The sequence below is a fragment of the Orycteropus afer genome, unplaced genomic scaffold (genome assembly GCF_000298275.1).
Source record: "Orycteropus afer afer isolate SDZICR_OR568_19922 unplaced genomic scaffold, OryAfe1.0 scaffold00020, whole genome shotgun sequence".
Lineage (NCBI taxonomy): Eukaryota > Metazoa > Chordata > Mammalia > Tubulidentata > Orycteropodidae > Orycteropus > Orycteropus afer.
Window position 1 is genome coordinate 11,833,746 of NW_006921607.1, and position 27,856 is coordinate 11,861,601.

The 27,856-nt window shown below is 40.5% G+C and overlaps 1 protein-coding gene across 1 annotated transcript in view; it reads left to right on the forward strand.

The window, feature by feature from the left end:
• Positions 1-27,856, forward strand: part of PHF20 (PHD finger protein 20) — a 197,154-nt gene that overhangs the window by 50,406 nt on the left and 118,892 nt on the right. Inside the window, exons 2-3 of the mRNA XM_007934622.2 lie at positions 25,169-25,340; positions 26,534-26,618. Of these exons, the coding sequence (XP_007932813.1) occupies positions 25,169-25,340; positions 26,534-26,618 (257 nt within the window). The remainder of the gene's footprint in view (positions 1-25,168; positions 25,341-26,533; positions 26,619-27,856) is intronic.

Consider the following 27,856-nt stretch of genomic DNA (forward strand, 5'->3'; position numbering starts at 1 on the left):
CTTGAGAAACTGTATAGTTCTAGGTTTCACATTTAAGTCTTTGATCCATCTGGAGTTCGTTTTTGTGTGTGGTGTGAGGTACAGATCTTGTTCATTTTTCTGCTTGCAGGCTTTTAAGATCCTAGTCACTACTCACTAATGTAGGATGTATAACAGTGTTTTTGTGTAGTATGCCAATTGAGTTTGATGTCTCCCACAACCATGATCCCAAGCCCACAGCCCCAAAAGTCACTCCCTCAGGGTAGTTGGCTGTGGCTAAGAAGTTAGCATGGCTTTGTTCCCTGTTAGTTCTATTTATGTGGACATTTGTAGCACATACAAATATGTGTGTAGAAGTATCATCTGCCAAACTTACGTGATCATAGGTATATTCCCTTTTGCCTAGACATACCTGATCATTCAGCCTGTCTCTTCATGTATCTACCCATAGGTTAATGTTTGTTATTGCTGATAATGAAGTATTGTATATATAAAAGTGTTTATCTTTGTGGTCTGTACGTCTTGTTCACCTCTCTGTGTCTTATTTTTCCTTAGTGTTTTTGTGTTGGTCACTTTATTTTGGTATGTTGCCTTTCCGTTCATCCAAATCAATACTCGTCTTTTACCAATCTAGCAGTTTCCCCCCTCTTCCCCTCCCATTACTGGTAACCGAAAAAGGTAATTTCCTTCCATATATAAACCTTTCCTTGACTTTTTACAATGGTAGGCTAATACAATATTTGTCCTTCTGTGATTGACTTATTTTATTCAGTTTAATGTCCTCCAGGTTCATCCATTTTATGAGGTGTTTTGTGGATTCTGTTATTCTTTACCATTGTGTAGTATTCCATTGTGTGTGTGTACCATAGTTTGGTTATTCATTCCTCAGTTGATGGGCACTTAAGTTGTTTCCATCTGTTTGCTATTGTGAATAGTGCTGTAGCGTAAATGGGTGTGCATATATCTGTTTGTGGCCAGGCTCTCACTTCTTTCAGATGTGTACCTAGTAATGGGATTACTGGATCAAATGGTATTTGCCATACTGATTTCCACAGTGGTTGTATCGTTTTACAGTTCCACCAGCAGTGTATGAGAGTCCCAATCTCTCCACATTCTTGCCATATGTCTTGTTGAACTTTGCTGTTAGTACTGTGATTAGATTGTCTATCATTATTATTTTGACTTGCATCTCTCTAATAGCTAATAATTGTGAACATTGCTTCATGTGTTTGTTGGCCACCTGAGTATCTTCTTTGGTAAAGTGTCTATTCATGTCTACTGGCCATATGTCAAATTGGATTATTTATTTATTTATTTTGATGTTGAGGTGTTGGATATAATATTTTCTATAAATATTAGAGATAAGTCTGTTGTCAGAAATGTTGCTGAATGTATTTTTCTAATCTCTAGTTTAGTTTTTACTCTTTGGGTAAGTCTTTTGATGTACATAAAAATTTAATTTTTAGAAAGTCCCAGTTATTTAGTTTTATCTTCTGCTGTTTTGTGTATTTTGGGTTATGCTTGATAGTCTATTTTTGCCTTAAATTAGGGCCCCTAAGTTTGCCCCTATTTTTTCTTTGTAGAACTTTATAGTTTTAGGTTTCACATTTAAGTCTTTGATTTCACATTTAAGTCTTTGATATATCTGGAGTTAGTTTCTGTGTATGGTGTGAGGTATGGATCAGTTTTGCCAGCACCCTTTGTTAAAGAGACGATCTCTTCCCCATTGAATGGATTTTGGCCTTTTGTCAAAGATCAGCTGACCATAGCTTGATAGAGTTATCTCTGGGTTCTCAAATCTCTTCTACTGGTCTATGTGTCTGTTGTACCAATAGCAGGCTATTTTGACTATTGTGGCTGTGTAGTAGGTTTTGAGATCTGGGAGTGTGAGACCTCCTACTTTGTTCTCCTTCTTCAGTAGTGCTTTGCTTATTTGAGGTCTCTTTGCTTACTATGTAAAATTAGTGATTGTTTTTTCCATTTCCTTAAACAATGTTGATGGAGTCTGGATCAAGATTGCATTAAATGTATAGATTGCTTTGGATAGTATTGACATTTTCACAATGTTCAATCTTCGTATCCGTGAGCATGGTACATTCTTCCTTTTATGTAGATCTCTTATGGTTTCTTAAAGTAGTGTTTTGTAGTTTTCTTTGTGTAGGTCTTTTGTGTCCCTGGTAAGATTTTCTTCCAAGTATTTTATCTTTTTGTTGGCTATTATAAATGGCATTGATTTCCTTATTTGCTTTTCAGAGTTCTTTTTGCTCGTGTAGAGGAAGCCAACTGATTTCTGTATGTTGATCTCATATCCCGCCACTGTGCTAAATCTTTCAATTAGTTCCAGTAGTTTTCTTGCTGAGTCTCTTGGGTTTTCTACATATAGGATCGTATTTTCTGGAAATAGGGATAGTTTTACTTTCCTTTACCAAGTTGGATGTCTTTTATTTCTCTTTCTTGCCTTATTGCCCTGGCGAAGACTTCCAATACAATGTTGAATAGAAGTGGTGATAGAAGAAGTCCTTGTCCGATTCCCGTTTGCAAGAGAAATGCTTTGAGTCTCTCTCCATTGAGAATAATGTTGACTGTTGGTGTTGCATATATGCTCTTCATTATGTTAAGGAATTTCCCATTTCTGTTTCTATTTTTCTAAGTTTGTATTAGGAATATGTGTTGGATTTTATCAAATGCCTTTTTTGCATCGATTGATACAAGCATGCTTGAGCCTATAACCTTTTGAGTAGTAGCTGAGAGCATTAACTGCACTACCCAGGGACTCCATAGCAAATGTTAGGTGGTGATAAATGGTGGGCAGAAGAGTAAGTATTGATAAGTGGGTAGAGAGTGACAGTCTGTGTATGTGGTGACAGATCTCTCTGACAAGATGTTTGAATAGAGCTCAAGAGGTAGTGAGGGGATGAGCCAAGTGGATATGCAGGAGGAGATGGTTTCAGGCAGTGTTTAACTAAGGCACAAGCCCTGAGGTAGGATCAAGCTGGGCATATTCAAGCAACAAAAAATAACACTACATAGCTGGAGGGTTGAGTGAGGGATTAGAGGTAGGAGATGACTCCAGAAAGGTCAGCAGGAGCCAGACTGGCCATAACAGGGGTTTAGATTTTATTCTAAATGTAATTGGAAGTTATTGAAATGTTTAAACAAGGAAGTGACATTATCTGATTTCAGTTTTAAAGCATGGCTGTGGTTATAATATATAGAATGTACTGTAGGTAGGAATCAGCAATCTCTTGTTATCCGAATTAAAGGTTATAGTTGTTTGACCCAAAGAGCAGTGGTAGAAGTGGCAAGAAGAGATCAGAGTCTGGGTATATTTTGAAGGGGACAGTTGATAAATTTGCTGATGGTGTTGTGAGAGACAGAGAGGAGTTCTGGATGACTCCCACAGCTTTTGCCTGTTGGTTGTTGTCAAGTTGATTCATCCTTGTTTTTGCATGAATCAGCAGTTCTTACCTTTCATTTTTGGGTAGTATTCCATTATATGGCTGTACTGTGGTCTGTCCATTTCCTGTTGAAAGACATATGTAGTGTTTCTGGTTTAGGATGGTTATGAATAAACATTCATGTATTGGCTTTTATGAAAACATAAGGAATATGTGGCTGGCTGGGTTTCATTTCATATTTCTAGGCAGATACCTAGGAATGGAAATGTTAGGTCTTAAAACAGTGTATGTTTAATTTACTTCATCTGTCAAGTTGTTTTCCAGAAGGACTATCCCATGTTATATTTGTTGTAGCAATATATGAGAGTTCTAGTCACTGTATATTCTCATCCATACTTGGTAGGATTCTTTCCCTTTCCTTATTATTATTATTATTATCAGTTTTCAAATTGAGGTATAATTCATACACCATACAATTCACCTTTTAAAAGTACATAATCAGTGGTTTTTAGTGTATTCACAAAGTCATGTAACCAAATATCACCATTGTAATTCTAGTACATTTTCATCACCTCAAAAAAGAAACCTGCACCCATTTATCAGTTACTCCCAATTCTCCCTTTTCCCTAATCCCTGGCCCCACTACTTTCGAATTCTACAGATGCATCTATTCTGGACATTTCATGTAAGTAGAATTATATAATATGTGGCCTTTTGTTGCTTCTTTCACTTTCACTTAGCATAATATTTTCAAGGTTTATCCATATTGTAGCACCTATCAGTGCTTCATTGTTTTTTTTTTTTTTCTTTCTCCCCATCCCTTCTTTTTATTCTTCATTTCTTTTTATGCCTGAATAACACTCCAGTCTATGAATATACCACATTTTGTTTATCTACTCATCAACTGGTTATTGTTTCCACTTTTTGGCTATTATGAATAATGCTGCTGTGAACATTGTGTACAAGTTTGTGTGTAGACATGTTTTCAGTTGTCTTAGGTAGGACCTAGGCAGAATTGCTGAGTCATATGTTTACTTTTTGCTGAGGAGCTCTGGTAGCATAGTGGGTAAGGCACTTGACTGCATCAGAAGGCTGGTGGTTCAAACCCACCAGCCACTCCTCAGAAGGAAGATGGGGCAATCTACTTCCGTAGTGATACCATGTCAGAAACCCAAGGAGGGGTTGCTGTGAGTCAGGTCCGACTCAACGGCACATAACAACAACACAACATGGTAACTTTTTGAGGCACTGCCAAACTTTTCCACAGTGGCTGCACCATTTCACGTTATCACTATCAATGTGGATTCTTTTTTGATATCTTTTCTTTTCTTAGTGAAATGAATAAAATCCTGAGCTGAGAATGAGGATCAGGAGGATGCAGATTTGAGTTCAAGCAAAAACGAAATGTATGAAATAGTCATTTAGGAGAGTATAAGAGTGATAGATGAGAAAAATGAGATAGGATTACTGGTATCACAAAGTGCTGTTAAGGGCCTACTGGAGGTTGGGGGTCATGGTTTTTTTTAAATAAATAAACTTTTAATTTTAGTATATATTTAGATATATTTAGATTTATTGAAAAATTGTGACAAAAGTACAGAAAGTTCCCGTATACTGTACATCTGTTTTCCTGTACTGTTAGCTTCTTATATTGGTAAGATACAAATTTGTACCATACATTTGTTACAGTTAATAAGCCAATGTTAATATATGATTATTAATTAAAATTCATACTTAACTCAAATTTCCTTAGTTTTTATCTATGTCCCTTTTCTGTTCCAGGATCCTATCCAGGATACCATGTTACATTTAGTTGTCATGTCTTCTTAGGCTCCTGGGTGCAGGCATGGAGAATGTGGAGACTTTAACCAGGGTTGGGATTTACCCAGGCTGTTATGGAGGCAGGGAGGGGCCAGAGAGTTGAAGGTTTGTATTTACTCAAATAAGTGAGCCTAAAGGATGGCAAGATTTCCAGGATAAGAGTCAGGGTGAGGGGGAGGCAGAAGAAACAGAGTGAGCAAAGATATTCAGGGCTGAAAGAACATAGTGTTCTCAGAATATGTTCTGAGACTATAGAGAGGAAACAGATCAAGAGTGGTGGGAGATCAGCTAAAAAGGGACATTTTTTTAAAATTTATTTTTATTTATTTATTTTTTGATTATTAGGATTTGGGTGAAGATTTACAGAGTAAATTCACTTTTCATACAGCAGTTCACATATACTTTGTCTCATGTCATTGACCAAAATTTACAATGCAACAGCTCCCCTCCCACTTCCTCCCCATAGTTACCTCCTCCCAGTGTCCATCCCTTCATACTCTTCTGCACCCTGAGCTATCTCCCTGTGCATAAGCAGCCCTTCCTTCTCCCATGATTGTTCTCTCCAGGGCGTGTGTCTACTTGAGGTAAATGTTTAACTCACATGCCTGTACTTTGTTTGGCTGGAAATCACAGTTGTGGGTTCAATTCCAGACCTGAAGGGCAACTAGGGGCCATAGTCTCAGTGGTTACACCAGGCTCCATTGGACCAGCAAACCTGGTCCCCACCTTCTTTTTTTTTTTTTAAAAAGGGACATTTTAAGCAGGGGAGAGATATAGTCATATCTCTCTTACGAGCTTTATTCATTCATCAGATCTTTAGAGTATCTCTGTATCAGCCCTTCTGCTGAGTACTGATAGAGGGATGTAGGAGTTGTACGAATGAACTGACTATTCAGTTGTTACTGGTGAGAAATGACTGGGATAGAGGAGAGACATTCCCTCATTAGAAGTGTTAGATGTTGATTAATAAAAGCTGTGTGAGGGAGTATGGAAAGTCTAAGGCATCCCAAACAGTAGTTTTTCTGCAGCTTCAAAGTTAGCCCATTGTTTTTCATGAAATATATCTCCCGTCCCGATATAGCCCATCTCTAGCAAAGGCTGGGGATGGCTTAGAGCGTTACTTTTGTTCATAGAAGTCTTTTGCTTCTGACGAATGAATGACCTGAACCAGAAATGGAGGCATGCTCTGATTCTTGAAGTAAAATGAGTGCTGTGTGTTACAGAATGGCTATTTATATAGGGAAGAATCTGGAAGTTACCTGAATGCCTAGCTCCCCAGGGGATCAACAAAAATGAAACCCACTGCCATCAAGTCAATTTTGACTCATAGCAACCCTAAAGGGCAGAGTAGAACTGCCTCACAGGGTTTCCAAGGGTGTAAATCTTTACAGAAGCAGACTGCATCATCATTCTCCCACTAAGTGGCTGGTGGGTTTGAACTGCTGATCTGTTGATTAGCAGCCAAATCCTTTTACCACTATATCACCAGAGCTCCTTCCTGAGGGGAAGTTTAGGCAAATTCTGGGCTAGCCACCAGGTGGACTGTTATTAGGCAGTTAAGACACAAGATACCTCTCTGGGTATATTGTTACTACAAAGACATGTACATTTAAAGTCAGATTAAGAGCAGAAGGCTCTCCACTGGTTTTTCATTGGATCAGAAGATTAAGATACTACAGTTGGTTCTACATCTTCTTAGCTGCTATTTTTGAGCTTTATTTCATCAAATCTGAAATGCACACAGTGATAATAACTCCCATGGAGTGTGACTAAAGATCAAGTACCCACTGAGTCTAATGTATAGGCAGTTTATAAACCCTAGAGTAAGGTATTATTAATAGCCACGTGGGGAAATACTGACTGGTGAGGAGTGGGGATTCAGAGGGAATCCCCACTCCACACCACAGTCAGTATTCCCCCACGTGGCTATTAATAATAGTACCTTTTTTTTTTTTCCTAGTACCTTTTTTTTTTTTCCCTTCCTGTGATATTTCATTGGTTCACATTTTTGGTATGCGTGTGTGGGACCAAACAGATTTCAGCAAGCACTGTCTGGCTGCTCTAATTTTAGTATGTGCAGTGTGTGGTGTTGAGCGGCTTAATTTTAATTAAAAGTAGCCAACAGTCTGAGCAGCAGGCCTTCCTGGGATTTGAGATCACACACTTTGGACAGGTCAGCATTGTATCCCTGCATGAGACCTGGACTCTTCTCTTCCTTTCTGGATATGCATGTGGAGTCATTCTCCCTCGTTTAATACGAGCTCCACTCTCCCACAGTTTTCCCCTTTGCTTGATGGAGCTCTAGGGTAGGTTGGTTTATCTTAGAGCAGTGTTTCTCAAACTTGAGAACATGAGGATGGGTCCCTTCAACTCCAGATGGCCACAGTTGGCTTTTGATCTACTTGAGAAACCCAGTGTGGTGGTTATGTTTTTGTGTCAACTTGGGTAGGCCTGGTGGAGTGGCTGGGCAGCTGGATGTAGTATTCCCCATGATGAGACTGGTAATCAACTCCATGGTGGAATCTACTGGGAGCAGCTGAGTAGCTGCCTTTGGGATGTGGTCTGCTTCCTGTATATAAGGAGAAGCCTTGGGAAAGATCTCTAGCGTATGGCACGCTTGGACCCTGCATGTAGCTGTGTTGTTGCTCAGCAGCCAGCTATGCTCTGCCGACCTTGGGACTTACAATGGACTTAAGTTAATGGCCTGCTGTGTGGTTTGGTAACATCAGGACTGTGCCTTTTTACTTGTCAACCTTGGGGCTTCTCAGCTTCAGCAGCCAGCAGCTGTCTGAGTGAAGAAATGGCTCTAGCTCCAGTGGGCCGGGAGTAGGAGGCAGAGCTGGAACCCCAAGGTTGAGGGGCTTTCACCCAGCCCCTAGAGCCTGGCACTTTGAATTTGGACTTAAAGCCTCCAAATTGTAAGAATAAACTCCTGTTTGTTAAGGCCATCCCATTTGTGGTATATTTCTTGTCAGAGCGGCATTAGGTAACCAGAACACCCAGCATTCAAGCAAAATCCTACTGTTAGTTATCTTTTGCTTTATAACAGATTTCCCAAAACTTAGTGGCCTAAAACAACAATAAATGTTTAGTGTCTGTGGGTCAGGAATTAAGGAGCAGGATAACTTGGGAGAGTTCTGGCTCAGAGTCTCTCATGAGGTTGCAGTCCAAAGCAGTTCTTTCACGCAACTGGCAAATTGGTGCTGGTTGTTGGCAGGAGGCCTCAGTTTGGTGCAACATGGACCTTTGTACAGGGCATCTTGAGTGTCCTTGTGACATAGCACCTGGCTTCCCCCAGAACAGGGAACCCAGGAGAGTACAAGGCAGAAGCAGCAGTGCTTCCCACAGTATCACTTCTGCCATAGTTTGTGTATGAGAAGTGAGTAACTAAGTCTGGTTACATTCAAGGGAAGGAGAATTGGATTCCACTATATGAAAGAAGGCGTTTCAGATATCCAGACATATTTTAGAACCACATAGCTACTGTCTGGAGGTGATCATACAATGCCAGGTTAATTGCAAACACACACCAAAGTCTTTTGGTGGCAGTACTTGATTATATGTATGGTGGTCGTCTTGATTAGTGCATCACAGACTTTTTGACATTATCACTCATTTGTAACCCATTTGTGGTACTCTAGCTGAGAAGCTTTGATATAAATGATCCACATTATGGAAAGTACAAATGAAACATTTCCTTATGGAGATCTTGTGGACCACCAGTTCTTTGTCTGCCAACACCCAGTAGTCCATGGACTGCTCTTGAGAAATACTCATTTTGGACCCAGCTACCCATCCATAATGTCAGCTCCACACCAAGCTGTTCCTCCCTTCCTCACTTTCTGTTTCCTGCACTTCAGTCCTCTGCACCTATGCTGATTTACTCATATTGCACTCTCTCCCAGAAACATTCTCCAGCCTCATGTCTCCTTGATAACCAGAAAATGCCTACTCATCTTTCAGAATTGAGAACTGGTGTCTCCTCTTCATTAGTGTTGTCTTGACCTCTCCTCCCTTCATCTCTGTCTGCCCTAGACTGGCTTTTTGTGCCTCTGTACTCTACCTTAGGCAATTTTCTATTGTTGTACCCGTGATACATAATTTCAGTTTTTTGTGCTTATACACATGTGTTCATTTCCCTATACTAGGCCCTGAGGATACTGTAGTGGACAAGAGGGACACAGCTCCTGCTTCTAGTTATGCCTATAGTCTTCTGAGGAAGCAGGCCATCAACGTAAATAAGTAAACAGAAAATAGTGAAATTACTACAAATTGGGGTAAATGCTATGAAAGAAGCAAGCAGGAAATTAGCACAGAATGGAAGGAGAAGGAGGCTCTTTGAGATGGAGGAGTCAGGACTTCTGAGGCCATAGAAGGATGAAGATGTTGCCTGGTGTCTTGGTTCTCTAGGGCTGCTATAACAGAAATACCACAAGTGGATGGCTTTGACAAACAGGATTTTATTTTCTGACAGCTTAGAAGGCTAGAAGTCTGAGTTCAGAGTGCTGGCTGGGTGAAAGCCCCTTGACCTTGGGATTCAGCTTTGCATCTTGTTCAGGCCCACTGGAAATGAAAGCATCTCATAACTCAGGGACCTGCATGCTACCGAGGCTGATGAACCCAAGGTCATCAGGTAAAATGGCACAGTCTTAAGAACAACAGGCAACATGGCAGGCCACTGGCTCAAGTCCAGGAACTGAAGATGAGGACTCAGCCAAATGTTGGATCCAGATGTGCCAAAAAGCTAGAGACTTTTCTCAAAGCTTCTCCTTTTCTCAAAGCTTCCCCTTATATACTGGAAGGAGGCCACACCCCAAAGGCAGCTACTTAGCTGCTCAAGGCTGATTCCACCATGAAGGTGATTATGATCTCATCATGGGGAATAACTACTTCCAGCTGCCTAGACACTCAAAACCATGGCCCAGCCAAGTTGACACATAACCTTAGTCAACCATACCTGAGAAGAATGGGCACTAGAGTGTTTCAGGTAAAGGGAACAGACCACTATTGGAAGGTGTGTGGTGTGTCTGAAGAATTAAAAGGTGCAGTGCAGTTAATTGCTTAATATGGCCCTTCTAGACATAGTCCTTCATTTTGTGATGTATTGTAAATCCTAATCCCTAGGTGTGATGTATCTTGAGTCCTGCCTTGCTGGAGGGTGTGACTCAAGTCACCATCCTCTGCTTCCATGGGTGTGTGTGTGTGTTGTATATATGTACACACAACACACATACACACACACATATGGATGTTCTGGGAAAGTTCATTCTTTCTTGCCTTGGTTTTGCATTTGGTTCGTCATCATCTCACCTCTGGATTTGAGACATCAGCCGTCATCTGACCTGCTGATTTGGGCTTGCCAACCCCTGCAACCGTGTGAGTAGGGAGAATCCTCCAGACCTACTCCCAGACCAGGGACTTGCCAGCCTATCAGCCTCCCAGCTTCTGCCACCACCATGTGAGCCATTTCCTTGGGAGTTTGTGAGTTCTAAGAAATGTTACATTGAACTACAGATCCCTAAGACAGGAGGGAGAATATTGAGAGGAGGAGGAGGAGTTGATGTGAGAGATGACAGAGTGCCAGGGCAGTTTGGAAAAGTTGGACATTTGGGACATCATTTACCTCCACCTCATAGGAACCGGCCTTGTGCTGATTTTTCTGAAAGAAATTATTTTCAAGCAAAAGGCCAGTGTATCTTGTAAAATAGGGTCTGTCTTCTTCTACTAGCTGGTGTGGTCAAGGATCTTAATAGATTTGACTATATTTCCAAAACGTGGCACGCTTCTGGGCTCAGAGTAGGCACTCAGAAAATGTCTGTGGAATAAATGAATTTGTCTTCCTCAAGTTTCTATTTTTTCTCCTTATTCCTTTCAGTTTAACACTGGTCACACTAGTCTTCTATAGCTTCTTGGTTGGCTTAGTGACCAATCACACCACTTGCTTAAAATAAAGTCCTCATAGTAACCTAGTTTACTATGAAGTTTTGTTCATCTGTCCTTTTAAAGTTGAATTTTGAATAAATAGAAGTTTTGATAATTTTTGGCCTTTGGAAGAAAACTATTTTTGTGACTAATATAATTTTGTCACAGTGACTACAGTACATGTTCTATGTCCCCTTCAAACTGACAGATCTCACACTGAAGTCTATTTGTCTTCTTGACCTCTACAATATGGTTATCATTGGTTTATTTTAATGATTCACCTTGGTTTATGTATGTATTCCTGTTGCTGTTTTGTGGCTCCAGGTATGCATAATCAGGTCATGTAAAAATTATATTCAGCTATGCAACACTAAAAAATAATGTAGAATCTGCAAAACACCTCATAATGTAGATGAACTTGGAGGACATTATGCTGAGTGAAATAAGTCAATCACAGAAGGACAAGTATTATATTAGTCTACTATTGTAAAAAATCAAGGAAAGGGTTACATATTGAAGGAAAATTTATTTGTTGGTTACCAGGGATGGGAGGGAAAAGGAGGGAGGGACAATTTCTAGATAGGTTAGAGAGAATAATTGTTTTGGGTGAAGGGAAAGGCAATATAGTAAAAGTGAGTGACCAATACTATTACACTAAGGAAAAGGAAGACACAGAGAGATGCACAAGAGGTACAGACAACAAAGATTTTTACATACACAACACTGCATTATCGGTCATAACAAACATTAATCTATAGGTGGATACATAGGTAGACAGCCTGAGTGATCAGGTATGTCAGGACAGAAGGCATATATTATGTCCATGATCATACATAAACTTTGCAGATTGTATTTCCACATACGTATTTGTATGCGCTATAAGAATGTTCATATATATAATAAAGCTAACAGGGGGCAAAGTTATGGTAACTTCTTAGCCACAGCCACCCACCCACCCCGGGGGAGTGACTTGTTGGGTTTGTGGGTTTGGGACCATTGTCATGGGGGATATCAAGCTCAAGTGGCATAACATACTACACAATAACATTGCTCTACATCCTACTTTGGTAAGTAGTGACTGGGGTCTTAAAAGCTTTCAAGCAGCCATCTAAGATGCAATAATTGGTCTCTCCTTGTCCAGAGCAAAGATGAATGAAGAAAGCCAAGACGTATGGAAACAGTCCCAGGGACTAGTAGACCATGTGACTGTCAGCTTACATGACCCTGAGACCAGAACTAGATGGTGCCTGGCTGCTACTGTCAACCACTTGGAAAGGGATCAAAACAGATCCTGCATAGAGTGGGATAAAAATGTGGAACAAAACTCAAAATCATAAAAAAGACCAGGCTTACCGGTCTGATAGAGACTGGTGAAACCCCTGACACTATGTCTCCTAGTCACCCTCTGGGCTTGGAATTGAACTCAGTCCCGTGGCTTCCAGCCAAACGACAGACAGGTATCTAAGGTGAACATTTATACCAGGTAGGTAAGTTCCTTAGAACATTCAACCATGGGAGACCAGATGGGCAGTGTTGGCACATGGAGATAGCTCAGAGGGTAGGAATGCATAGGAAAGAAGGACACAGGAAAGGTGTAACTACAGGTAGGAAGTGGGAAGAGAGCTGTTACGATATGGGGATTGCACTCAGTGTCATGAAACAAAATGTGTATGAATTGTTGTGTGGAAAATGAATTTGCTCTGTAGACTTTCACCTAAATGACAATTAAGAAAAAAAGCAGTGTAGTAGAAGAGACACAGGAAATTTAGTGTGACTCTCCCACGAATGCAAATATAATAAGTCCTATTTTATAAATTCAGAAGTTAGCAAAATCAGATTCTCTGGTGGCATAGGGCCTAAAGGCATTTGACTGCTAACCAGAAGCCTGGTGGTTCAAACCCACAAGCCACTTCTGTAGTGATACTGCCTCGGAAACCCCAGGAGGGGTTGTTATGAGTCAGATTCCACTTGATGGCAGTGAGTTTGGTTTTGGTTGGTTATAGGAAAACTAAAATCATGATTATGTGTCTTAACAAATCAGTGAAAATTGAATTTTTGATTTGTTGGGGAAAAAGTATATTCAGTATACATTTATTGAGTGTCTGGTATGTGCAGGACATTCTGGGGAAAATCAGAACGTTGGCAAACAACTTCGCGTTTCTCAACCTTCAGTCCAAATGCTAAATTTCCTCTAAAGCTGCTTTCCCAACTTTCCAGTACCTGATTAGTAAAATTGGGACTCTGATTTAAAAAAAAAAAAAAAGTTGAAAGTAGGTTTCCACTCAATTCTGACTCTGAGAAAAGTTGAAAAGAAGTTGGTTTGGCTAATAAGAAAGAGGTTGGGAGGTGAGTGTAGGAAATCTATTTTAAGAAGAGAAGGAGCTGGTAGATGCTTCAGCAGGGGTAAGAGAGAACTGGCAGAAACCTAGATTCTCTAGCCCAGCGGACCATGGAGAAGCATTATCATCCTGGTTGTAGGATATAGGTAGACTGTGTAATTCTAGAGATACACTCCTTTACTCTTTTTCCTATAGAGACCAGGAACCCTGTTGGTCTTGTGTTCTAAGAGGGTTCTTGGTCTCTTTGCTTGTGAACAAGGTTGAATAGTCTCAAGGATCAGAATCACCCAAACTTTTCTTTGGACCCTTTCAACACCTATGAAAGTAGTACTCAAGAAATAAGATATTGTATTGCATTGGGCAAATCTTCTGCAAAAGACCTCTTTAAAGTGCTGCAAAGCAAACATGTCACTTGGGGGGCTAAGGTGCTTGTGGTAGTTAAGGTTATGTGTCTGTTTGGCTGGGCCTGGTTTTGAGTGGCTGGGCAGCTGGATGTAATTATTCCCTATGATGAGACTGGTAATCAACTCCATGGTGGAATCTACTGTGAGCAGCTGAGTAGCTGCTTTAGGGATGTGGTCTCCTTCCTGTATTTAAGAGAAGGTCTCCAGCTGATGGCACGCTTGAACCCTGCATATAGTGGAGTTGTCATTCAGCAGCCTGCTATGTTGCCTTGCCAATCTTGGGATGTTTTCAGGACTTGAATTAATGGCCTGCCGTGTGGTTTGGTACTATCAGGACTGTATCATTTTATTTGTTGACCTTGGGCTTATCAGCCTCAGCAGCAGCAGCAGCTGCCCAAGTGAAGAAAAGCCTCCAGCTTCAGTCAGTCAAGAGGCAGAGCTGAAACACAAGGTCGGGGGGCTTTCAACTAGCCCCTAGAGTCTGGTATTTTGAACTTGGATTTAAAGCCACCAAAAGTGTAAGAGAATAAACTCCTGTTTGTTCAAGCCATCTGTGATAGTTGGAGTTGTGTGTCAACTTGGCAAGACCACAATTCTGTGTGGTTTAAGCTGTTGTGATGTGCTTATTCCCATGATGGGATCAGATGATCATGTTTTGAGCAGTCAATCTATTGAAAGGAGTTTCACTAGTGGTGTGGCCTGTTTCCAGTGTATCTATGGACATCCTGGGAAAAGAGACATTCCTCTGTGGATTGGGATTCTGTTGTGCTGCCTACAACTGTCCGTGAGCGAACAATCCACCATTCGGTCTGGAGATCTTGGATTCGTCATTCGTTGCAGTCAACAGCCAGTACACTGCCTGCCAACCTTGAGCTCCTCAGCCCCTGTAGTTGCAAGAGTTGGGAAAAGCCTCCAGCTTGATGTTTGATCCAAGAACTTTGGACTTGCCAGCTTCTATAAGTGTGTGAGCCATTTTCCTAAGATAAATTTCTCTCTTTATTTATGTATATATAAGCTCTACTGGTTTTGTTTCTCTAGAGAACCCAGTCTAACACATTTGGTACCAGAAATGGGGTACTGCTCTGACAGGTACCTAAAATGTGGAAACAGGAGTGGAGTGCATCCTTGACCCAAGACCCTGGCAGAGAGACCCTGGCATATGGCATGACACAGGGCAGGACAGATGGCAAGAGACTGGCATGAGAGATGGCAGGAGCAGAGCCCAGAGACCGGCATGAGAGACGGCAGGAGCAGAGCCGAGAGAACCGGCATGAGACAGCAACAGCCTTACCAGCCCACAGAGGAGAAAGCTTAATGCCTTTGGTTAGGCATCTTCCCGGCAGAGTGGGTTGCCTTTGGGCGGTAATTGGTAGAGAAGACCAGCATATAATGGAGTAGCAGGTTGGCCAGCCCACGGATCAAGAAAGCCAAGTGTCTTTTGGGGCAGAAAGATTTCTGATGGAGTGGGTTGCCCTCAGGCATTAATTGGCAGAAGTGGAGACCAAGGAAACAGAAGCAGAGCTGCCTCAGCCTGAAAGGGTAGAAACATGGCCTTTGGTGGAATGATCACAGGCCCCTAGGTTTCAATGAGCCAGGCCTTCACCAACTTGGTTCTGGAGTGTGGGGCTGCTTGTTCTTGTCAGCCTGTGGGATGGAGCCATAGCCGCTGCCCAAGAGTCAGGGGGCGGGGCTGCCATGCCCAAGAGGGAGAGGAACGGGGCCCTTTTCTAGGCCAAGGGGGTGAGGTCACCATTCAGGAACTAGGGGACTGGAGCCACCCTGTGGAGAAGACCTGTAGAGATACCACCCATTGAAGATCTGTACACGTGCCAAGATGACAAGGAGTGGAATTGTGGTAGTTCGATTTGTGTGTCAACTTGGCTGGGCCTGGTTGAGTGGCTGGGCAGCTGGTGGTAGTTAATCTCCATGAGGACACTGGCAATCAACTCCATGGTGGAATCTACCACAAGCAGCTGGGTAGCTGCCTTTGGTTATGTGGTCTGCTTCCTGTATATAAGGAGAAGCTTTGGGAATGGTCTCTAACCTATGGCACGCTTGGACCCTGCATGTAGTCGTGTTGTTGCTCAGCAGCCTGCTATGCTCTGCTGACCTTGGGACTTATGATGAACTTAAGCTAATGGCCTGCCATGTGGTTTGTTAACATCGGGACTGTGCCTTTTTACTTGTCAACCTTGGGGCTTCACAGCTTCAGCAGCCAGCAGCTGTCTGAGTGAAGAAATGGCTCTAGCTCCTGTGGGCCAGGAGCAGGAGGCAGAGCTGGACCCCAAGGTTGAGGGGCTTTCACCCAGCCCCTAGAGCCTGGCACTTTGAATTTGGACTTAAAGCCTCCAAATTGTAAGAATAAACTCCTGTTTGTTAAGGCCATCCCATTTGTGGTATGTTTCTCATCAGAGCGGCACTTGGTAACCAGAACACCATCCAATTTGTGGTATCTTCTGTTGGGGGGGCACTGGGTAAGCAAACAAATAGCACAAGTTTGTGATATTACCTGTTTGTGATTTGAGTTTGATTTGAGTTTGAGACTTTTTTATTGAGTATCGAGCTCTTTTCTTCAAAGGAAAACTTGATTTTGAGCACTTAAATTATATCTGATGACCATTTAAAATTTTCTTGTTAGGTTAGGTGAAACTGAGTGTGACTGAATTGTTCACTTTCAAAGGTTAATTTTATGTTATATGACTTTAACTCAATTAAAAAACCACATTAACAAGATAAAAAAAATTAATAACTAAGAAATAAATGTCACCATTTACCATATTTTTTATGCAAATAATGTACAAATTACACTTTAGTGTTTTCAAACTTCTCAGTTACTTCAGGGCATTAGTTTCCTATGAATCTATGTGTGTCACATGCCTATGCATGTATGTTATTTATATGGGTGCATTATGTGCAAAAGAATATGGTGAGTGATTTAAAAAAAAAAAGAAGTAAACAACTTGACTCCAACTAGTAACCATAGAAAAAATGGAAGAGGTCAATAAAGAACTATCTTCTGAAAAGGCCCCAGGATAGGCAATTTCATTTAAAATGAAATAAAGCCCAGGATAGGTAATTTCATTTAAAATGAAATAAAGCTTGCCAGTCTATTCTATTAGGCCAGCATAACCTAATACTGAAACTAGGCAGAATGGTCATAATGGAAGAAAATTATGGACATGTTTCACTTATGAAAGAGATAGAAATTTTGTCACCAAAATATTAGAAAACCAAATGCACACTTACTGATACTCCATAACTTCATGTGACTTATTCTAGTAGAGTAATGGTAAGATTAGGAAATTATTAATTCATTATTTCATAGGGTAAAAGAAAAAAGCTGTACAATCATATTGACAGAGGCTGAGAAGGTATATGATAATTTTTTTAAAAAATACTTTATCTTTTGTTGTTGTTGAGAATATACATAGCAGAACATTCACCAATTCAACAATTTCTACATGTACAGTTCAGTGACATTGATTACATTCTTCATGTTTTGTAACCATTGTCACCCTCCTTTTCTGTCTCCCCTATTCACATGAACTCCCTGTCCCAAAGTTTCCTATCTGATCATTGCAATTGCTATTGTCAGTTAGATTCCATATAGATATTAGTTAAAAGAGCACAGTGCTCAAGTCTGACTTTTTTTAACTAGTTAAGCTAAAGTGTTGGTTCATTTTTTTTTTTTTTAAATTGGTTTTAAGGAGATTTCAGGGGGATATTTATGCTTAAGGCACTTGACTGCTCACCAGAAGGCTGGCGGTTCAAACCCACCAGCCACTCCTCGGAAGGAAGGTTGGGCAGTCCTACTTTCGTAGTGATACTGCCTCAGAAACCCAAGGAGGGGTCGCTATGAGTCGGTGCCCACTCGACGGCAAACAACAACAACAACAACAACAACAACAACATTTTTGGTATAAGATTCAAAGATTATCTGAGGACAGTAGTTTCAGTTCATCCAACCTTTTATAGCTTCAGAAAGTCTGGATTCCATGGTAATTTGAAATTCTTTTCTGCATTTTCTCTCTTTTGGTTAGGATTATTCTGTAGAATCTTTGATCAAAATCAAAAGTATTTCTAGATCAACCCTTGATAAGTTGAGTAAAAAAGTAAATATCATGAACTTAAAGGTATTAATTAGAAAACTTTAGTAAGCTTCATACTTAACAAAGAAATAGTGGAGACATTTTCATTAAAGACAATGATGCTGACTGCCCCTGTTAATTGTCATATCATCTTAGAAGCACTGATCAGTGTGATAGCACGAGAAAAATAGATGACAGGTATCAGTATTGAAAATGAGGCAAAATAATTATTTGAATGTGATATTCTAGTCTAGCTGGGAAATGCAAGAAAATTAATTGAATAGAATAGATTACGAATGGGGTTTGAATAGGTTCAAAAAAACAAAACAATGTAACAAGGTATACGGTGAAAATTCTTGCTTCCACTCTTTGCTAAATCTTCTCTGTTCCCATCAATCCCCTATAGGCAACTAGTTTTACTAGTTTCTGTCTGTCCTTCCAGTGCTGTTTTATGTTTTAGTTTTTATTATTATTTAAATACAAGCAAAAAGAAATATATGCTCTTATTTTCTCTTTGTGGTGCAGTGAATTACTTAATATGGCCCTTCTAGCCTTGGTCTTTGTGATTCCTACCAAATGACTGGGTGGGACTATGCAAATATGAGATGCTGTGATCCAAGGGGATTGGATAGCTTGTTAATAATGTCAGTAAGGTACGTGGCACCCTTGTGGGGGTGGGACTATGCACATAAGGTGTTTGTAACCCTAACATGGGGATTGGCCAGTTTTGCCTTCCATTAGGCTTAAAACGAGCTGTCCTATAGGTGGAAAGGGGGATTTCACTACCATCAGGAAAGAAGAGCCAGTAGTGGAGAGTGTCTTTTGGACCCAAGATCCCTGTGCTAAACTTCCTTAGTCCAGAGAGCTGTGACACAGAGATAGCAAGAAGCAATGGCAGAAAAATGGTGGCAGCAGAGGCAACAAAACCAAGAGACTGGCATCAGACAGAGCGGTGGCTTCCTGGCCCAGTGAGCAAGACCAGGTAGTGCCCTCAGGCAGGAGTCTTGCTGGTGGAGTAAGGTGCCGCTCTGAGCACCTATCGGCAGAACTAAAAGAGTTTTGTCGCACTGGACTGAGCAGGGCAGAGGCCGAGGGGCTTCAGGGATGAGAGGCTGAGGCTGGAGAGAAGGAGACAGCTGAGAAGAGGCTATCTTGGTTCTGATCCTGGATTCTAACTTGTTAATTCCCTCAATATAAAGAAAACAAAAATTCTCACAACTGGACCAATAAGGATATAAGTAAATGGATAAAAGATTGACGTTGCCAAGGATTTCATTTTACTTGGATCCACAATCGATGTCTATGGAAGGAGCAGTCAAGAATTCAGAAAACATATTACACTGGGAACATCTGCTGCAAAAACCTCTTTAAAATGTTAAAGAGCAAAGATGTCACTTTGAAGACTAAGGTGCTTCTGACCCAAGTCATGGTATTTTTAATAGCCTCATATGCATGTAAAAGCTGGACAATGAATAAGGAAGACCAAAGAATTGATGCATTTGAATTATGGTATTGATGAAGAATATTCAATATATAGCAGGGACCTCCAGAAGAATGAGCAAATCCATCTTGGAAGAAGTACAGCCACAATGCTCCTTAGAAGCGAGGATGGCAAGACTTTGTCTTTAGTACTTTGGTCATGTTATCAGGAGGGATCATTCCCCGGAGAAGGATATCATGCTTATTGGTAAAACAGAGAATCAACAAAAAGAGGAAGACCCTCAATGAGATGGACAGACACAGTGGCTGCAACTTTGAGATTAAGTTTGGCAACAATTATGGGCCAGGACTGGGCACTGTTCATTCTGTTGTATGTAGGGTCACTAGGAGTTGGAACTTACTTAATGGCATCTAACAACTACTCTTCCCTAATAAATTCCAGAATTGGAGTATTGTCTGTGAATTCTCTGTGGCCATCAAACAGATTATTGAATCCAGCAGAGAAGTAGAAAGTGTTGTGGAAGGGACAGTTGGTGTCAGAATTGGTAAAAAAAAAAAAAAAAAAGTTGGAGGGTTGTGGCATTTCTGACCTCAGCCTCATAGGAATCAGGCTTGGGCTGTTGATGCTGTTGGGGATTCTCTCTCCCCCTTATAAACATGGAGGAGGTCAGACAGCGCAGCCCCCACACCCATCCTGTACTTTTCTAACACAAAAAGTAGCATATGACATGCACTGTGTTCTGTAGCTCACTTTTTTTTTTTTTTTTAAAAAAGCTTAACAATATGTCTTGGAATCTTTCTATATAATTTAATATTGTGTGTCTTCATTCTTGTTTTACAGCTGTATAATATTCCATTTTGTGTATATATTATAGTATACCAACAAATATTCGTGGTTGATGCCTACCCAATAAATACTTTTTTAAACTCTTAATGTAAAAATATTTAATTAAAAAACTTAGTTTTCCTACACTAGTAATACGTGACTGAATCTATGTAAAAATTCAATCTATAAGCAGGTATCTTGACTGTTTTCAATCCTTCTCCCCTCTCTAGAGCTAACTTTTGTTATCAGTTTGGTGTTTTATATCTGCTTCTTACTGGCTGGTTTGAAATGTGACTCCCAGCTGCAAGTGTGAGCTCTCAGCTAGTTTGGAAACTAGAGTCTTATCAATGTCCATTAGTTATAGCCATTGCTGTTGAAGCTGGAAATTCTCTCTTCTTTTCTGCCTATGCAGATTCTGTTCACATCTCCTCTTTTGTTAACCATACCTTATCTTTTCCCCCTTATGGTTGTCCACATATTTAAGCTGAACTACTAAAATAACTATTTTTTGTAGGTAAAAAGCAGTTATCAGCAATTTTTTTTTTTTTAATTCAGCCTAATAGTTTTAAAGCTTTATTGGTTCATGTGTCTAGTGCTCCTCAGAGAGTTCATACATCTTTATAATCCCTTCTAAGACCTAGAATTGACTGACTAGACCGAAGGTACTTAATAAAGTCCTGTTCACTGATGAAGCTGAGCTGTCTTTAAGATGGATAGCAATTGTGATGCATCAAGTCTTAACCAAGTTGATTTAAAAAATAATCTTTGCTGCCTCCCTCTTCTCTGCAGTGCAATTAGATTCTCCTTCCCCTGGGGAGAGGAGACCCTGAGTTAAGCACTTGACTTCTAATGGAAAGGTTACTGGTTGGAACCCAACCAGAGGTGTCTTGAGAGAAAAGCCTGGTGATCTGCTTCCAAAAGGTCACAGCCTTAAAAATCTTATGGAGCACAATTCTACTCTGCAACATATGGAGTTGCCATGAGTTGAGATCGATTCAGTAGCATCACTCATGCAAGTGAGAAGGCCGCCTCCTTCTTTGAAAATCTTGCTTACTGTTGATTGAGTATCCTAGAGAGGTTTATTTTGGTCTGCAGATAGTGGGATTTCTGTGGCCAGTTTTTTGAGCAAGGGCGCTTTAGGCAGAGGTCCTGCAGAGTTTGAGTGTGTTCAGTGGAGTGGTTGGCTGAGGAATTTGGAGTTCATTGCATGGATCTGGACTTCCCAGACTTTTAGAGGGCACTGACCAGTACAATTTATAAGAACTTGGGGTTTGCCCTGAGGTTGCTAACTTTTTATTTTGCCAAGTAAGAATACTTAAATATCTAATCATATACTTTTATAGTTAATACATGCTCATGGTACAACATTCAAAACATACAAAGGATATACATTGAATTAAATAAGTCTCATACTTCCTCTCCAGTTCCCTAACTATCCAGTTCCCCTCCCAAGAGGCAAACCGGGTTGCTTGATCATCCTTCCAGAGATAGCCCTCGAATTTACAAACAGGTATGAATGTGTTGGTTTTCTCCCCTCCCCCACATAGATGGTAGTGCATTCAAATATCGTTCTGTATCTTGGGATTTCCCCCAATCTTACCTTAGCATCTCTTTGTGTTAGTACTTAGCTGCATTCTTTTTAATGGCTGCATAATATTAGCAAGGGTATTAAAAACAAATATTACCGTCATTTAAAAAAATTTTTAAAAGTATATTTAAACACCAAAAAGTTAGAAAAAATATGATTTCAGTGTAAAGAATGGCTCTGTAAATTAAATAGCACTGTTAAAAAATGAATTCCCTGAATTGGTCCAAAGAACTGTTTGAAAACTATTGCTAGTGATAGTTAACTATCAAAGAAAGGACAGATTGTGATATTTTAAGGTTATTTACCAGCCTCTCATGAGCTGAATGAATGAGATGACAAGAGGTATATAATTGAGGTATTTACGTCCTTCACTTCATTTTAAGGTGCTCCGGTAGTACAGTGCCTAAGGCATCTGACTGCTAACCAGAAGATTGGTGGTTCAAACCCATCAGCTGCTCCATGGAAGCAAGCCTGAATAAATAGTGGTGTATTACTTCTGTAAAGATTTACCACCTCAGAAACCCAGTGGGGGTCACTATGAGTTAGAATCGACTCATTCAGTGGGTTTGGTTTTTTGGTTTCACTCCATTTTATAGAGATGAATGGATTTAGAGAATCCTTTCTTGTCTTCTATAATTGTACTAATCAGTTAATCAGATCACATAATTAGCCATCTGCTGTCAAGATACTTTTTTATTTTTAGCGGCTGTATGTCAGTTGGATTGGAGCAGGGAGACTAATTTCAGGGTTGTTTATTCTGTTGATAGTTTTTGAGCAATTACTGTATTCTTAACACTATGAGAAATTTTGAAGAGCATAACCTGTTATGAGGAATGCCCACCTGAAGTGATGGGGCCTGAACTTGGGATGACTGCAGTTGGAGAGGGTGGTTAGAATCTGAGAGCCTTGAATTGAAGAATTGACAGGACATGTGACCTTTGGGAAAAATAGGGATGGCAGAATTCATTTGCTGAACATTTATTGAGTGCCTGGTATGTACAATGTACTGTGATAGGTCAATGACAAGCTAACTACCTTAGAGAATAATAGTGTAGGATTGAGGAGGACACAGTATACAGAAACAAGAAAGCTGGTCTGTTCGTTTAGGTATCACGTATTTATTAGGGCAACACCGTATTAGGTGTTGAAGAAGCTCTGGTGGCATAGTGAGTAGGTCATTTGGCTACTAACCAGAAAGTCAGTAGTTCAAACCCACTGGCTGCTCTGTGGGAGGAAGATGGGTCAATCTGCTTCTGTAAAAATTTACAGCCTTGGAACCTGATGGGGGTCACTATGAGTCAGAATTGACTCAGTGGCAGTTAGGTTTTTTTTTTTTTTTTTTTTTTTTGGTACTGGGTGTTGGATGCAAGAAAGGAAAGAAATGGTGCAAAACCAAATTGAAAGGAGAAAATATGGGTTGAACCCAAATTTTCTCAAATCAGCATAGTAATCTGATTAATACAGTTGTATTTAAGAGAATAATTGCATATGGTGTTATTTTTTAAAAAACTTTTAAATTTATTTTTGGAATGAGCAATGTATTTACATGGCTGAAAAAAAAAAATTTAAAAGGTATACTGAAAAGTGTGTGGAGTGTGTATACAACCCCACCCCCACCCCCCCAGCAAATAGCCAAGTCTCTACTTGTATGAGTCAGCTTTTAGTGCTGGAAAGAGAAACTACTCTGGGTATTTTAAGCACAAATAGACTTAATATAGAGAATTATATTACTTAAAAATTGTTTGAAGAGCTGAAGGAGTAGGATTCAGGAGGCTGTCCTTAGATTGTCGATTTGAAGGGCTTGCTGTTGGAGCTATGATCTAGAGGTCAGGAAGTCAGTACTGTTACTGTTACTGCACTGCTGCTGCTTGACGTGCATGAAGCTAATGATTAGACATTAAATCTTTGATATTGTAGACCAGGAGTATCAACATCAGCATCACCTGGGGCCTTGTTATAAACACTGGCCAATTTTTTGAGTAAGGGAGAAGCTTTAGGCTAACTAGGGGTGAAGAGTTAGAAGCTCTGGTAGCATAGTGTCTAAGGCACTTGACTGCTAACCAGAGGCTGGCGGTTCAAACCCACCAGCCACTCCTCGGAAGGAAGATGGGGCAATCTACTTACGTAGTGATACTGCCTGGAAACCCAAGGAAGGGTTGCTATGAGTTGGGTCCAATTTGATGGCACATAACAACAACAGGGGTGAAGACTTAGCTTGCCCTACTTAATCAGAATCTGTTTTTTATCAAGATTCCCTGGTAATTTGCAACTACATGAAAGTCTGAGAGGTCCTGCATTGGAGCACAGAATCTGGTCACTTCACTAGCCTCCCAGCCCCTGGGGCTTCTTGACCTTAGTTGCCAATTGAAAAGGTATCAGGGAAATGTAATTATTTGTTGGTTTCCCAACTCTGATTCTAGAAGGAGGATAGAGTGGAGATTGAAAGAGCCCATCTACTGAACAGACCATACTTTTCTACAAATAACCACTGTAGGTAGTTTCTTGTGTATCCTTCTAGATATTTTTTTAGTGCATATATAAGCATATGTGAAAATGTTATTACTATTATTCATGAGCATTAGCTTACTATATAGTATTCTGAACCTTGGTCTTTTTATTTAACATTTTATCTTGGGAGAGCTTTCCATATCATGACATGTAGAAACATTTTTTTCTTTCAACAACTGTAATGTGTTCCACTATATGGATTACAAAATGTTTAAAATTGAAACAGTCTAATACAATTTGATAGAAATCCTGGTGGCGCAATGGTTAAACGTTTAACTGCTACCTGAAAGGTCAGCAGTTTGAACCTACCAGTTCCTCCTCAGGTGAAAAGACCTGGCGGTCTGGTCCCATGAAGATTACATCCTAGGAAACTCTGTAAGACAGTTCTACTCTGTCTAGTAGGGTCACTATGAGTTGGAATGGACTCAACCACATATAACAACAATACAATCTGACTTACATGGTCATTGTAATTTATTGGCACATATAAAATGTAATACAGTTGTGAAATGTTTGCTTCCTGCCTCCTGTGTGCTTGGGTCTTGTATATGTTATCTTAACTTTCACTGTACCCCAGTGTACTGGGTATCCTTCCTCCACTTGACATGCATACCCAGGCTGTTAAAAATTAATTTGATTGTTCATAGACTGAGGAGTAGTCAAGTTGGGATTTGAACCCCCAAGCCTATTTTTCTCCATAATCTGTGATTTGGCACTATTACATGGAGTCCTTAAATGGCAAGCCTTTATTTAGTACTTTGGCAACCTGCTTCTTTGATAGGAGGTTTGAAAGTGTCCCATTTTGGGTATTTTGGGTGAATATTAAAGGTGTTTCAATTTTCTTTTCTGACTCAGGTATCCAGCTCACATAGAAGACATTGACTACGAAGAAGGAAAAGTACTCATCCATTTCAAGCGCTGGAATCATCGTTATGATGAGTGGTTCTGCTGGGACAGTCCTTATTTACGTCCTTTAGAAAAAATACAACTGAGGAAAGAGGGCTTACATGAAGAAGAAGGATCTTCTGTAAGTAACAAATCTGGAAAGTTCAGTAATGAGCTGGGTCAGCCATTGGGCATTTTGTGTTCCAGCCCTTCATCTTCAGTGTGAAATTGGGTAGTAGCTGGTGACCAACCCTCATTTAGGCCTGTAGTCATTCATACCTGGGTCTCTTGAGGAATCTCAGTGTTCATTTATTCAAATGTGATTGATGTGACAGCTCAAAAATTAATTTGGTCGAAACTACCAAATTGATGGTGGATGAAGACCTTGTCTCTCTTTTACATCATTGTATCCCCAGCCCACAGAACATTTCCTTGCACGTAGTAGGTCTTCAGTAAATATTTGTTGAATAAATGATGATTGAATTCTAGATTCACAGTACCATGATCTTGCTAGCACTGCTGTCTGATCATTTATTAAGCAATCATTCCACGTGGGACACTTGGCTAGCCTCATATTTAAGATCTTTTATAAGCCTCCAAAGAGCTAGGAATTGAGTGGATGTATTCCCATTTTCTAAATTTTATCACTATGCCTGAAGCTTTTACTGACTTCCTAACGAAGTATGAATTTTGAGTTTTTTAAAGAAGCATTGAAACATACGTAGAAGTCCTGTGGCCTTTAGATCTGATCAGCCCTGGATTCTGTCATCCATGTTAACCCTGGCTCCTACTGGATTCTCCTCAGCCAATTTAGGATGAAGTTTAAAATGTTTGTCTCTTCTCAGCCTTGATTGTTCAGTGTTAATTCTACAAAATTTATCAATGCCAACTATGTTCTATAGGGTGCTGGGAAAGCAGTATTAAATACTCAAGGTGAATGGGTGCTTCCCTTGTCTGAAGGTCCTTTAGAAATGAGTGGTATTAAGTGGCATTAATGCTGCTTGCCTCAAGAAATAGTTTTCATTTCTTTTAGCTTGTATCTGGGTGTGTTTCCTAGTAGTCCTGGGCTCCTAGACTTGCTTTGTTTTCCGTCCACGTTCTTGACAGGGTAAAATTGTCAGTGCTGTGCTGCATCTGCCCAGACCTTCCTGGCCAAATAAAGACTTGTGTCCCGGCCCTTCCAGTGCTGAACAGCAGAAACATCTGTCTCTATCCCAGCAGCCATCTCCCCTTCCCACTCCCATGTCACCCCCAGCTCTGCTGTAAGTTCTGATCATTGTGTGTCCAATAAAAGTATATTGGTAACAAGATCTTTTTTTTTTTAATGTTTTTTAGGAATTTCAAATAAATGAGCAGGTCCTTGCTTGCTGGTCTGATTGTCGTTTTTACCCAGCCAAAGTCACTGCTGTTAACAAGGATGGTAAGGCATTTGAGTTGTAGTTGTTTTCACTCAAGACTTAGGGGGAATTGGTAATATTAGAATTTGGTAGTATATTTTCAGTATGTATATATTATCTAGGAATCTTCTCTTATTTAATCAGTATGTCAGGAGTTAGAGGAGATTATAACTGGAGATAAATCTGTGTAAAAGGGGCTCTTTGCCCCTAACTTTTTTTTTTTTTTTTAAATTGTGATTTGGGTGAAAGTTTACAGAGCAAATTCACTTTCCATACAGCAGTTCACATATACTTTGTCTCATGACATTGAACACAATTTACCACAATGCAACAGCTCCCCTCCTACTTCCTCCCTATAGTTACCTCTTCCCTGTGTCCATCCCTCCATGCACTCCTGTCCCCTGAGCTGTCTCCCTGTGTATAAGCAGCCCTTCTTTCTCCCACGATTATTCTCTCCAAGGAGTGTATCTACCTCAGGGAAATGTTCAACTCATTTACCTGTCTGTTGTTGGCTGGAAGCCACAGGCGTGGTTTCAATTCCAGACGTGAAGGGCAGCTAGGGGCCATAGTCTCAGTGGTTCCTCCAGGCTCTATTGGACCAGGAAACCTGGTCCCTCCCCCCTTTTTTTTTCTCCAAATGATTTTGAGTTTTGTTCCACATTGTTCTCCCTCTCTATCTAGGATCTCCTTCATAGATTCCCTTCCAAGTGGTTGACATTGGTAGGCAGGCACCATCTAGTTCTTCTGGTCTCATAGTCGTATAGGCTGAAGATCAGATGGTGTACCAATCGCTAGGACTAATTGTTTCCATGATTTTTTGTTTTTTTTCATTCTTCTTTGCCCTGGATGAGGAGAGACCATCGTTGCATCTAGATGGCAGCTTGCAAGCTTTTAAGACCCTAGTTGCTACTCACCAAAGTAGGAGGTGGAATAATGTTTTGTGTACTATGTTATGCCAGTTGAGCTTGATTTCCCCTGAGACTATGGTCCCGAGCCCACAGGTTCAACTACTCGGTCCCTCTTGGTAGCTGGCTATGACCAAGCAGTGACTACAACCTTGCCCCTTGTCAGCTCTCCTATACACCTGGGAATTCAGATCATACACATAAACTTATAGGACCATTGTCTGCCAACCCTATACATGTTCTTGGGTACACTCCCTGCTTCATAGAGATACTTCCTAGTTCAGCCTATCCAATCGTCTATCCACCTGTATACCCATGTTTGCCTTCACTGACAATGCAGTACTGTGTGTTTGCCC